Below are 12009 nucleotides of genomic sequence, written 5' to 3' on the forward strand. Positions count from 1 at the left end.
CTATATTTCAGCCATTTAAGATTTTGAGCTCTTGCTACAGCTAATCCCTTCTTGGTGGAGGAAAAAAGATACACAACTTGAAGAGCGGATCCCTCAACTCTTGTATCTTATATTCATATCCAAAAGTTTTTAATTCAAATTCTTTTTCGAATAACCCACTTTTGATTTTCAAAATTTGGAGATCCACACCGTCTAAGCTCAAATGGCACCATAGGTTGCTATCAAGTTGGCAGAGTATCGCTAGGCTCAAAACCTTTCGTTTTGGACCCAATCTTCATTTGGAAGAAGTTGTAAACATGAAAACTTATCAAAAACCCTAAAACTTGCCTAAATCTTTTCTAAAACCTTAACTTAGTTCCCTTGGACTACTACATCCATAAATCTTAGCCCCTAAGCTAGATCAACAATCATATTAAGTCACAAAGTAATTAGAATGGTACCTGGATATGATTCTTTTGGCCCAAAATCCTCCAAACCTTGGTCTAAGACCTTGTCTTGCACCTATAAATAGAGGTCTTATCTCCCAAGTCCAACATCTAAGATTTAAGTACTTCAAAACTCATACTCTACTAAATTCACTATACCCTAGTGCACCCATATTCATGTCCTATTGGAGCCTGAACCCAAGAGCCCTAGATCTAGATCCTTGTCCCACTTGTCTTTGGAGCATATGCTTAGACGAAGCTTTGTTTGTCTGTCATGGTGCTTGTCATCATCGTAGAAAGGGCTACTTAAGCTTGATGTGAGACTTGATTTTTTACACTTACTTTATATTTTATTTAATTTAAGTGTTGAGTTGTCTAATGATTCCCATACTTGTGTATTTTAGATTTTTATGAGTCTTTATGATGTCTCTACACCATTAAGCTCAATTTTCTTATAGAATTCACATATGAGGTATGTCGATTTGCATGCTAAAGCTTGGATCAAGGGGAGCAGTTGACTTACCTATAGAGATCTAGTATCTTCTACAATAAAATTCAGATCCAGTTCAACCTAATCTTTTGTCAAAATCCATCATATTTCATTGTTATTTAGTTGACTTGCAAACACTAACTTGATCTAGGTCTCTTGTTTCTCTCCACCATGGTAGCCGCTCTTTGAGAGCAATGAAAGGTTAACCAATGTCCCACCGTGTGTGCCAAACTGGAACAATGTTGATTTTTTGACACTCACAAAGAGATATAGTAACCTTGAAATTTTATTTATGGTTTTTTTTTTGCTGATTCTCATAGCTTAGATTATATGATAAAGAGAGAGAGAGAGAGAGAGAGAGAGAGAGAGAGAGAGAGAGAGAGAGAGAGAGAGACGAAAAAAATTCAACATTACCACTCATGAAGATCAACAAAATGTTGAACCCATGAACTGAACAAGAGCAAAATCAAAACAAATAAAGAAAGCAAAAGAGAAAAAAAACATCAGACAGATAAAACGGGCTCACACCGGAGCCGCTTGCCCAGATTGCGGCAAAAGAGAGGTAGCGTCAGCAGGAGGGAGCGAAAGATCACTAAGATGCATACGCAAGATCGCATAAACATCTACCAAGATTTTATGCACCAGGTTTTGAATGTTAACCGGAATTTGATGAAAATGAGCATTGTTTCATGCCATCGAAACAAACCACCAAGAAGTAAGCAACCACGTTCGCTAAATGAACCTCCACCTCGTGCTACGCCTAATACAAATTGAGCCCAAGATCAGATCTAGTGCAAAAGACTCCTCCTTAACAAACACTTCCGGATGCCTCCAGGTCCTGCTAAAGAGTTCCACAAATATTGGGCAAGACCAGAACAAGTGAAGCGTAGATTCTTCTGCAGCTTGACAAAGCACGCACCAACTTGGGAGCTGAATGCCCCACTTCTTTAAATTACTGTGGGTCTGTATCCTATCGTGCAAAATTAACCACGACAGGACTCGAGAACGAGGAGCAATGCTACGTAGTCTGGGCGCAGGAATGCCTAAACCAGCCATACACCGAGATAAGACCACTGAACGCCAACCAATCAAGTGACGCTTACCCTTGAGTTGACACCCAGACCATAGAAAACCTACCAGCAAACGCGTCAGCTGCTTCTCTACTCCCACAGGCATCACAAACATAGACATGAAAAATTCTGGAATAATTGAAAGAACATGTCTGACTAAGGTTAGACGACCGATGATGGAGAGATAAGACGATTGCTACGAAAGCAATTTACGCTTCACTTTTTGAAGTGTCGGAGCCCAAGCAGCAGAAGAGAAGTGTTTCACTTGTAACGGCAAGCCCATGTACATAATAGGCATGCCAGAAATAGTGCAATTAAAAATTCTCTTTCCAGCTGCAAGCATATTGGCATGAACATTGAACGTGGTAATAGAACATTTGGTCTCATTTAGAGAAAGCCCAGATAGGGAGAGAAAGAACTGAATGATAAGCTTGAACCTAAGCATCTGCAGAACATTTGCACGACCAAAAATGACCATATCATCAGCATAAGTAAGAATATGACCCAAGAAGTCTGAAACCTGCAAAGGATCAATGAAACACGATACCGCAGCCCGCTTAAGCAAGACTACAAGACCCTCAGCAACAACATTGAACAACAGAGGTGAGAAGGGGCACCCTTGTCGCAAACCCCGCCCCAGCTTGAACCAGTCTCCTCTAACACCATTGATATTTAACATGGTCTGGGCATTTGAGATCAGCTCCCGCACCCAACCAGAAAAACGATGACCAATACCAAAATTTGCTAACATTTGAAATAAGAATGGCCAATGCACAAAGTCAAAAGCTTTATGAAAGTCTAATTTAAGGACAAAGTAAGGTTGACCGCTATGCTGCAAGGAATGAACAACCTCGGACGCCATGATGAACGAGTGTTGAACCCTCTTATTACGGATAAAGGCGAACTGAGAGTCTGAAAAAATCTGGTTAGCCATCGATTTCAGTCTATTCGCCAAAACCTTGGCAAACATTCGATAGAGAACACTCATAACTGAGATAGGGCGGAATTGTGAAATATCAGTGGCCTCATCCTCTTTCGGAATAAGCAAAATAATAGCAACATGAAAATGATAAGGCAATCTAGAGTTACGATAGAACTCATCAAACATACTCACCATGTCTGATTTAACACAGTCCCAAAAGATTCTAAAAAAGTTGACATGAAACTTGTCAATGCTAGGCACTTTCCAACCCGACAGATCCTTAATGGCCCTAAAAATCTCATCGTCAAAGAACCTTCTTTGCATAGATCTGGCTTGCTCTGGCTGAATTGACCCAACTAGGACATTACCAAAGACACCCTCCACAGTTAACGAAGCAGAATATAAATCCTTAAAATATAGCGAGACTGTCAGATTAACGTGTTGATTGAGATAGGAAACAACCCCAATGGAGATATAAGAAATGGCCTTCCTCCTATGACGATGAGAAGCATATGAGTGAAAAAATTTAGTGTTGCCATCACCAGCCGCAAGCCATTTTACCCTAGACCTTTGCTTCCAATGAATTTTCTCTTTGACCCTCCAACTTTTCAAGAGCATAGTTAATTCTAAGGATCTGGCCTGGAGACTGAGAAGTTGCAAATCAGAATGAGAGTCAGGAGATGACATAGACTGATACAACATAGAAATCTTCTGATCCCATGCGGCCATTTGCTGAAATTTCTTCACATTATGACTATGAAGCCAAACTTTGATATCCTTAGCTAGACGAGAAAGCTTATTTTGAACCCGGAGCGTCGCCCAATGCTCATCAACAGGTTTGTTCCAAGAATTAGCAATAACTGAGAAAAAATCTGGCTCCTGAAGTCACCATTTTTCAAAGGCAAAGCTCCTGGTGGGTTGAAAGTCATCCCCCCAATGAGTGATGATCTGCCCATGATCCGAGATAGAGGGAGCAAACAACACACACTTAACGTCGGGAATGAGGTTCAATAAATTAGGGGTGACAAAGACCCTATCAAGGACCCTACATCACGGACGAGACCGCCTATTCGACCAAGAGAAGCGCTCCTCGGTTAAAGGAATAGGGTAGAGAAAATGTCGATGAACAAAGTCTTGGAAACCTCACATAGAGGGATTAAGAATAACGAGGTTATTAGAGTCATGAATAAATAGCAAACAATTAAAATCCCCCATAAGAAGGTGACAATCTGCGCTGAAAATGACAACCCTATCCAAATCATCCTAAAATGCGGGCCTCATGGCGGTAAGATTAAGGTTATAAACAATAAAAATCACTATCCTTCTACCAACTGCCTGCAAATTGAAAGCAACAGATAGAGAGAAAAGACCCACATCCAGCTGAGATAAATTTAAAAATTGTTTTCCCAAGATAAGGATACCTCCTGCATGATTGACCGCAAACTTAAAGAAATAGTCAGCTCCCTGCCAGATGCTAGAGGCGACCATGAGAGAGAGAAAGAAGAAAAAGTTGGAGGATAACTTGAATCTTTGAGTTTGTGTCTTTAGTTTCCTTGCATGCACGAATAATCATTATACCAGAAATACCAAACAACGATGGCTCTGAGCCATTGCGAAAAATGGTCAAGCCGGTCACCATTTCTAACTGGGCAATCGCGGTAAATGGCATAGCCATTACTTACTGTGATGGCCCTGGTTGTAACTACAATTAAAATTGGTGATTGCCAAAGTCGTCACCACTGATCTCATCTAAACCAAAGAAAAAAAAAGGAATGTTGGCGAGGGCAAAAGTCATCGCCAGTACTCATCGATGAGAAAAAAATTGAAAAGACGTGCTTTATCTTCCAAAAAAAAAGAAAACATTTAGACTCTATGAACTGAATGCAAATTTTATAATAAAATATGCCTACACTCGAGAAACCAATTATGAACCCCATCGCTATTATCTCCTTTTGATGAGCAAAGGTGTGACATTATACACCAAAAAGGAACCGCATTAAAGCATTTAAAGAAAATGCCGAGTTATCCAACTTCACGGGACAAAAGAATTGGTCCAGTCAAGAATACTAGGGCACTAGGGCCGACCCACATGACGAGAACAAATCCATGTGAGCATAGCTAATCCACAAGAAGAAAACGGATGAGTAGGTCAGAGAAGAAAAAAGAGGAGAGAGAGAGAGAGAGAGAAGAACATTTATCATTCAACATTACCAAAATACATCCAACCGAATATTGGATGAGAGAGGAACATAAGAGTAAGACAGCCACCATCTAGATGGTGACTGTGCACAGTTCAGAGTACAAGTAGATCCAAACCCCCATCTCTACTATGTAATTTAAGAGTCAGATACACATCAAACATAACCCGCTGACGTAGCCTTCCAAAATTGAATTTGATGCCCCTGAAAAAGATATCGTTTCTTTCGGTCCATATCACCCACCATGCTGAAAACAACCATACCTGCCACAATAATCTCCCTTTTTTTTTGTTTCGTAAACTCATGGGACCAAACAAGAGGTCCCGAATAACAGAACTCGAACGCGTTTGAACCGGCGGTGCACCCCAAGTTTAAAAGAATAGGTCTAATACTACCGGGCAAAACCAAAATAGGTGAGTCGTGTTCTCTACCGCCTTCTCGCAAAGAACACACATGCTTGGAAACTGAAGCCCCCGTTTCCTGACATTAATCTAGGTTTGAACACGATCCAGAGCCACTAACCACGCCAATGCCTTTGCCCTTGGAGCGGGCCCCTTACCCCATATACAATCAATGGAAAACCAATCCATCCCGGATGGCAACAAGGAATAGTAAACTTGCTTAATTGAGAACCTATCTCCGCTCGCCATGGACCAATGAAGCCACGAGCGGCCATGGCCAGGCCTAAGATCCCTGTCACTGAAGGAGCGAAGTGTTTTCCGCCACTCCAACCAGATGGACGAATGACACACTGAAATGGGCGTCGAAAGAAGGGAGTCAGGTAAACTACCATATTTTCCCCTAACAAACGTAGCCCAAGAATATGGAGATGTGGAAGCGACTCAAGCCCACTTCAAGACTAACACGATGCTCCTCTTTCTCAGAGCTGGAATCTCCAAGCCGCCTCGCTGCTTCGGGAGAACGATCTGCTGCCAAGAAACAAGTGGGTACTTTTTTTGAGACGCATTCCCAGACCAAAGAAAGTGCGAAAGCAAACGGTTAATCGTTCGTTCTACTGTCGTCGGTATAATGGACATGCTCATACGAAAATCTGGTAATCTGTCCAAAACATGGCGAATGAGCGTCAATCGTCCCGCAAAGGATAAATATCGGGCCTTCCAAGACTGCAATCTCCCTTGCACCCGCTCTATAGTAGACGTCCAAGACGAAGTTCTCGACGGCTGCAACGAGTGCAATGATAGACCCAAGAAATTAACAGGAAGGTCGGATATCGGGCAGTTAAAGATCCTTGCAGCAACCGATTGGAGGAGAGGGTCAGCATTGAGTAAGACCAGAGCGCACTTGCTCTCGTTCAGGCGAAGGCCAGAAATTGCAACGAATATTTTAATAATGAAGCACAACCTAGACATTTGATTAACATTCGCATGACCAAATATTAAAGTATCATCTGCATATTGAATTGTGTGACCAACAAAACCAGGAATGCCCAACGGATTCAAGAAGCCTGTTTGTTCTGCCCTTTTCATGAGAATAGGTAAACCCTCTGCCGCAATATTAAAAAGGATGGGGGCTAGGGGACAACCCTGTCGCACGCCTCTAGCCAACTTGAATTTTCCCCCTCTCATTCCGTTGATGCACATCGACGACACTGATTTCGTGACCAGCTCCTTAACCCATGCAATAAACCGGTTGCCGAACCCCATATTTGTTAGAGATTCAAACAAAAAATCCCATGCCAGACTATCATAAGCCTTATGAAAATCCAATTTTAACAAGAAGTACAGTGCTCCAGTCGACTGTAAAGAGTGAAGAAGCTCAGTTGCACAAATAAATGACCCTTGCACACTTCGACCTGGAATAAAAGCCCCCTGATTCGGAGAGACAAGTTGATCAATGACAGCGCGCAACTGGTTAGCCAACACCTTAGATATAATGCGATACAAAGCGGCCATCACCGAAATCAGCCTGAAGTTGGATATGTCTGACACCCCTTGCCTTTTAGGAATCAAAGAAATGACTGCCACATGGTATGGTTTAGGCAGCCTGGCATTACGATAAAATTCATCGAACAACTGGACCAGGTCGGCTTTAACAATTGGCCAAAAAGCTTTGAAGAAGTCTACGTGAAAACCATCAATGCCTGGGGCCTTCCATCCTGAGAGGCTGCTAATAGCATCTGAAATCTCAGCTTCGGTGAATCTAGACTGCAGAGGAACATATTGGTTTGCCGCCAACCGCTTATACCCCATATCGTCGATGACCTCCCCAACGCCTACGTCAGTCGAATACAGCCTGGAGAAATAAGAAGTAATAGCTGGCAGACAATTATGTTGATCAAACTGGCATCCATCGATCTCGATCGAGAGGAACCTGTTCTTTCTGTACTTATTTGATGCATTCATATGAAAAAATCGTGTATTATCATCACCATTTGCCAACCATGCAACTCTGGCCCTCAATTTCCATCTAAGCTCATCTCGCGCTCTCCATTCTACAACGAGAGCAGAGAGGGCAACGATACGCTCCTACAATTGAAGACCTTGACCCTCCGGCACACCAACAAGATCGACCTGACGTTGGGCCAAGGAGGAGAGCTCAGCTTCCCACTGACCGATGAACCTAAACTTGTTCAGGTTGTTAACGCTGATCCATTCCTTAATACGATGCCGAAGACGAAGAAGCTTTGCATGGATGCGGATGGCCACCCAAGATCCTGAGACCGGTTGAGCCCACGATTGACCAACCAGCTGCTGAAAGTCTGGCACACGAACCCACCATTCCTCAAAGGAGAACCTGCGACACGCTTTAAAGCCTGCGCCCCAAGAAACAATTAGTTGTCCATGATCGGACATGGTCCGCGGCATCAGGCAGGCAGTGACATCCGGTACTGCGTGAAATAGATCTGGCGAGAGAAAAACATGATCTAGTATCCGTAAGCAAGGGCGAGACCTCATATTTGACCACGAGAATTGCTCCCCCACATGAAGTACCGAGTACAACTGGTTCCGCTGAACAAACTCCTGAAACCCCCTAATAGAGGAGTTGAGAAGAACCGGTAGACTAGAATCCTGCGTAGACAATAGGCAATTGAAATCTCCTCCTAAGCACTGAAGAGCTCCAAAGGTAACCAAAACTCGGTCCAATTCAGCCCAGAAAGTTGGTCGCGAGGACGACACAACAGGACCATACACAAAGGTGAAGACGACATCTTGTAGCGACGGTAACACGTTTGCACAAAGAGAGATGGAATAGAGACCAATATCCACTATTGTCGCCTTAAGAGAAGCTTTCCAAAGAAGCAAGATGCCTCCAGCAAACCCAACGGCCGGTTTAAAAGCATATGATGCACCTCTCCATAAGTAAGACGCCACTGATAACGAAATATCTTCCATTTTGGTTTCACAAATTGCAACGATGTCCGGACTTTCATATCTAATCCAGTTTGCTAAAAGCAATCGCTTACGAGAGCAATTCATGCCCCTAATATTCCAAATACACATCTTCATGATAAGAAATCAGGGAGCACCCTAGTGCGCCTTTGCCTAACTGAGCGTCGCACTGAGCTTGATCCATCTTCTTGAAACTGGGCTTGCGAACGGGCCAATGATTTCGCTCTACGAAGGCTATTTGCAACCTTGTCCATCGATTGTACTCGAGGAATAATCTGCTGCTGGATCGAAGAAAGCTGCCCGGGAGAAATCTGCACTCCTAATGCCCGCGCAGCCTCGACGAAGGACATACCCCAAATGACGAACCTGTCCTCGACCCCCTGTGCCCCACACTCCGAATGAAACAAATCTGAGCAAGGTTGTGGATGCACAGGTTGCGAGCAAGAGACCTCTGAGACCCCCTGAACAGGTGCTCCGAGAACCTCCACGGGACAACCCCCGTCTTGATCGGGCAGGCAGTCCGTTGAACACAAAAATTGAGTTGGTTGTGACATGCAAGGAGAAATCGAGACCACGCAGGTAAAACCAAAATAATACATCGGGGTAGACCCCATGCAAACCAGGATGCCTTTATGGGGTAGGAATCTCGACAAGATACGACGGGTAGAATCAGTAGAACAAAAGATTCCACGATCATCAAAAAAAGAACGATCCCCGGATCCATCATGGTCGATAGATGCAGCACACCTCTCGGAAGCAAGATTGTGCTGGCAACTCAATAATCGAGGAGGCAAACCAGATGAACGTACGATGGATGTACGAACATAGCCCAAAAGTTTCTCCATGCAAGTTGACCCACACTCCATCCCGAGAACAGGCGTTCTCATTAACTCGTTAGGGCGAATGTGACTGCTAGCCGACTGATAAGGACACTTCTCGATGGCTGCTCCGATATACGAGCGAAAGAACTGCGGTGAACGATCGGCCTTGCGGAACGAACATACGGCATCAAAAATCTTCAACGGTACCCAGAGCGATCCGATCTTAACCGCTGAAAATGGAGAGGTGCCTGCCTCCAAAGCACACACTTGCGCCACATCACAGAAAGATACACCAGGTTTACAAGTAGCAGGTACCCGTTGCCTGGCCTGTGGTGAAGTTTTCGACATACGAGACTCACCGGCTAGACAAACAATACGTCGAATTCTCGAACTATCTGAGCCACACCTATGACAAAAAACTCTCGAACAAAAATTGTGATTGGAACACACATTACACCACCAGTCTCCCGGCTTTGCCCGGCCCGTCGCCTAAGGTTACAACAAGATGGTTGCCACGTCGGCCTAACCAACTTTCACCCCTCTAGTACATCCTTGTTAGAGCACGGTCGAAAAAAAGGAGCACTGAGCGACCCCTGAATCCCATTGTCTTCAAGAGCTTCTCTGCGAAGGGACTTAACAAACCCCCGAACGTCAGCTAAATCAAACGCTCGTCGACGCACGCCGCAGACCAGGAACCCGGCTAATGATGTGAAGAATCCCTGAGACAACCTGAAAGGGACCCTAACGGGAGCCCCCCACTTACAGAGCGACACCGCCAAGGCCCAAGCATTAATCCCATCCACCAACTCTCGGAGAGCCTCTCTGTTGCGAGAAACCGAACGACGACATGAGATACTCCAAAAACGATCGTGCCCCCATGACTTGTCTCTCATCCTCAGCAAAAAGAGAGAGAGAGAGAGAGAGAGAGAGAGAGGGAGAGACTTACCGTCTCCTTCAACGAGACCTTTGCAGGGAAGGTGGAAGGCCAATCTGAATGTTGGAGACGCGAAACTGCTCCTCCAGGACTGGAACGGGGAGTTCAGCTAGGCTGCGTGGGCTATCTCTGATCTCAGCGACAACCCGTAAGAGAGAGAGAGAGAGAGAGAGAGAGCAGACTTCAGGGTACCGTATAGATGTTGACACCGAACCCAAGCACAAGCCGAGCTCCAACTGCAGCCCCAGCGGCAAGAAACAAGGTCTAATATATCAGATCGGCTCCTTTTGAAACATAAAAAAATTTGCAGAGAGAGAGGTTTTGCCTTCTCCTCCTCAAGGACCACCAACTCTTATAGATGAGTTGTCAAAGAATAAAAGGGATAGAGGCATGAGATTTGTTTCTAGAAGTTATCAAGGGAAGGGAAACATAGAGAGGAAAGGATGAAAGTTTTGAAAACTAAAGCGGGCTTCCTGTTTTCCTGAGGTAAGTGTTTGACTAAGGGAGACGGCTTTGGGCAGTCACCAAATTACAATAAATAGTGACTGCCCCTCGCTGCCATTACCAACTGTAAATATTGTAGTGAATTGGGCAGACTCTAATCTTTTCAGCTTGCACTTCATGCTCTTGAAGCATGTGTAACTTCTTTTTTATAGACTACTTTATAAGTTTTAGCATCCCATTATAGAAGTGACTTCATCACGGTGCTTCTTTAATTTGCTGGGAAGCTGCCATCTAGCCATATAACCACCGCCGCTGCTTCTGCACTCAACTTTTATGGGAACTTGTTGCAACATGTCTTAGCGGTAGGTTAGGTAAAAAAAAAGATATATAAATAAACTTTTACCATACTTGTGCAATGAATGTTTTACGCAATGCAAGTATTATGACTTGCATTGCGTAAAACATTCCTTGCACTGAGTATGTTAAAAGTTCATTTATATATCTTTTGTTTTACCTAACTTGTGTATTGCAAGTCAGTAAAAATGAGGTTTTTACCCCAACTTGCACGGGCCGTGCAAGTAGGGTGGATATCTAAAACTTTCATGTTGCAGGTCGTGGTTAAAACAGAGGTTTTTACTTCTTTACCACAACCTGTAGTATTATGCAAGTTGAAAATGAATTTTGGAATTGCACTATGCAAGTCAGAGTGAAAACTCATTTTTACTACAACTTTCATAAAGTGGAAATTTAAAAAAAGGGTTATACGTAAGTGCAAAGGAGTAAAATGGTTATTTTACCTTGCACTTGTTGTATAAGTATTTTATATACTTCTATATTTTCATCACTTGTACTCACGAGTTTATGCAATACTAGCTAAATTAGATTTATTTAATTTAATTATCTATGTTTTTTTGTGCATACAATACCATACAAGATGGGGGGAGACTATCATTGAAAGATAAACCCCCAAATGCTAGTCATAGGTTTTGATTTTCCCTGACTAGGGTAGTGGCGTGGCTAGGATTCATGTGAAGGGGGGGGGGGTGGCAAACAGGGGTGTAGCAAAAAAAAAAAAGTTTGGTGTGATAGTTTGGGCTTTAAAAAAAAAAATTTAACTGTTTCGGGGCCCAGTCCTGCCCCCCCCCCCAGCACTGCCTCTGGACTAGGGTACATATTTCTACACATACCAGTTTTGTTGAGCATGGGCCTACTCCCCCAGCATGATCATTATTCGAAAAAAAGAAAGTATTTCATAGTCATTGGTGGAGCTCGAGAGAGCAACCCCACTAGATGCTAATAAAACTTCTCCTAAATTATAAATTTTTAGTCAAAATTCATTAAAACAATATACCTTT

General features: G+C 43.4%; 1 protein-coding gene across 1 annotated transcript; it reads right to left on the minus strand.

Annotated features, from left to right (window-relative positions):
• Positions 1–4170: 4170 nt before the first annotated feature.
• Positions 4171–8542, minus strand: LOC149828107 (uncharacterized). Its single transcript, XM_090018112.1, has 3 exons — positions 7686–8542; positions 6989–7358; positions 4171–4242 (listed from the first exon to the last, which is right to left on the minus strand). Exons 1-3 carry the CDS (start codon positions 8540–8542, stop codon positions 4171–4173), a joined length of 1299 nt encoding a protein of 432 aa, XP_089874238.1.
• Between the last annotated feature and the right edge of the window lie 3467 nt (positions 8543–12009).

Source organism: Nuphar pumila, chromosome 9 (assembly GCF_984573655.1).
Source record: "Nuphar pumila chromosome 9, dmNupPumi1.hap1.1, whole genome shotgun sequence".
Taxonomy (NCBI): Eukaryota; Viridiplantae; Streptophyta; class Magnoliopsida; order Nymphaeales; family Nymphaeaceae; genus Nuphar; species Nuphar pumila.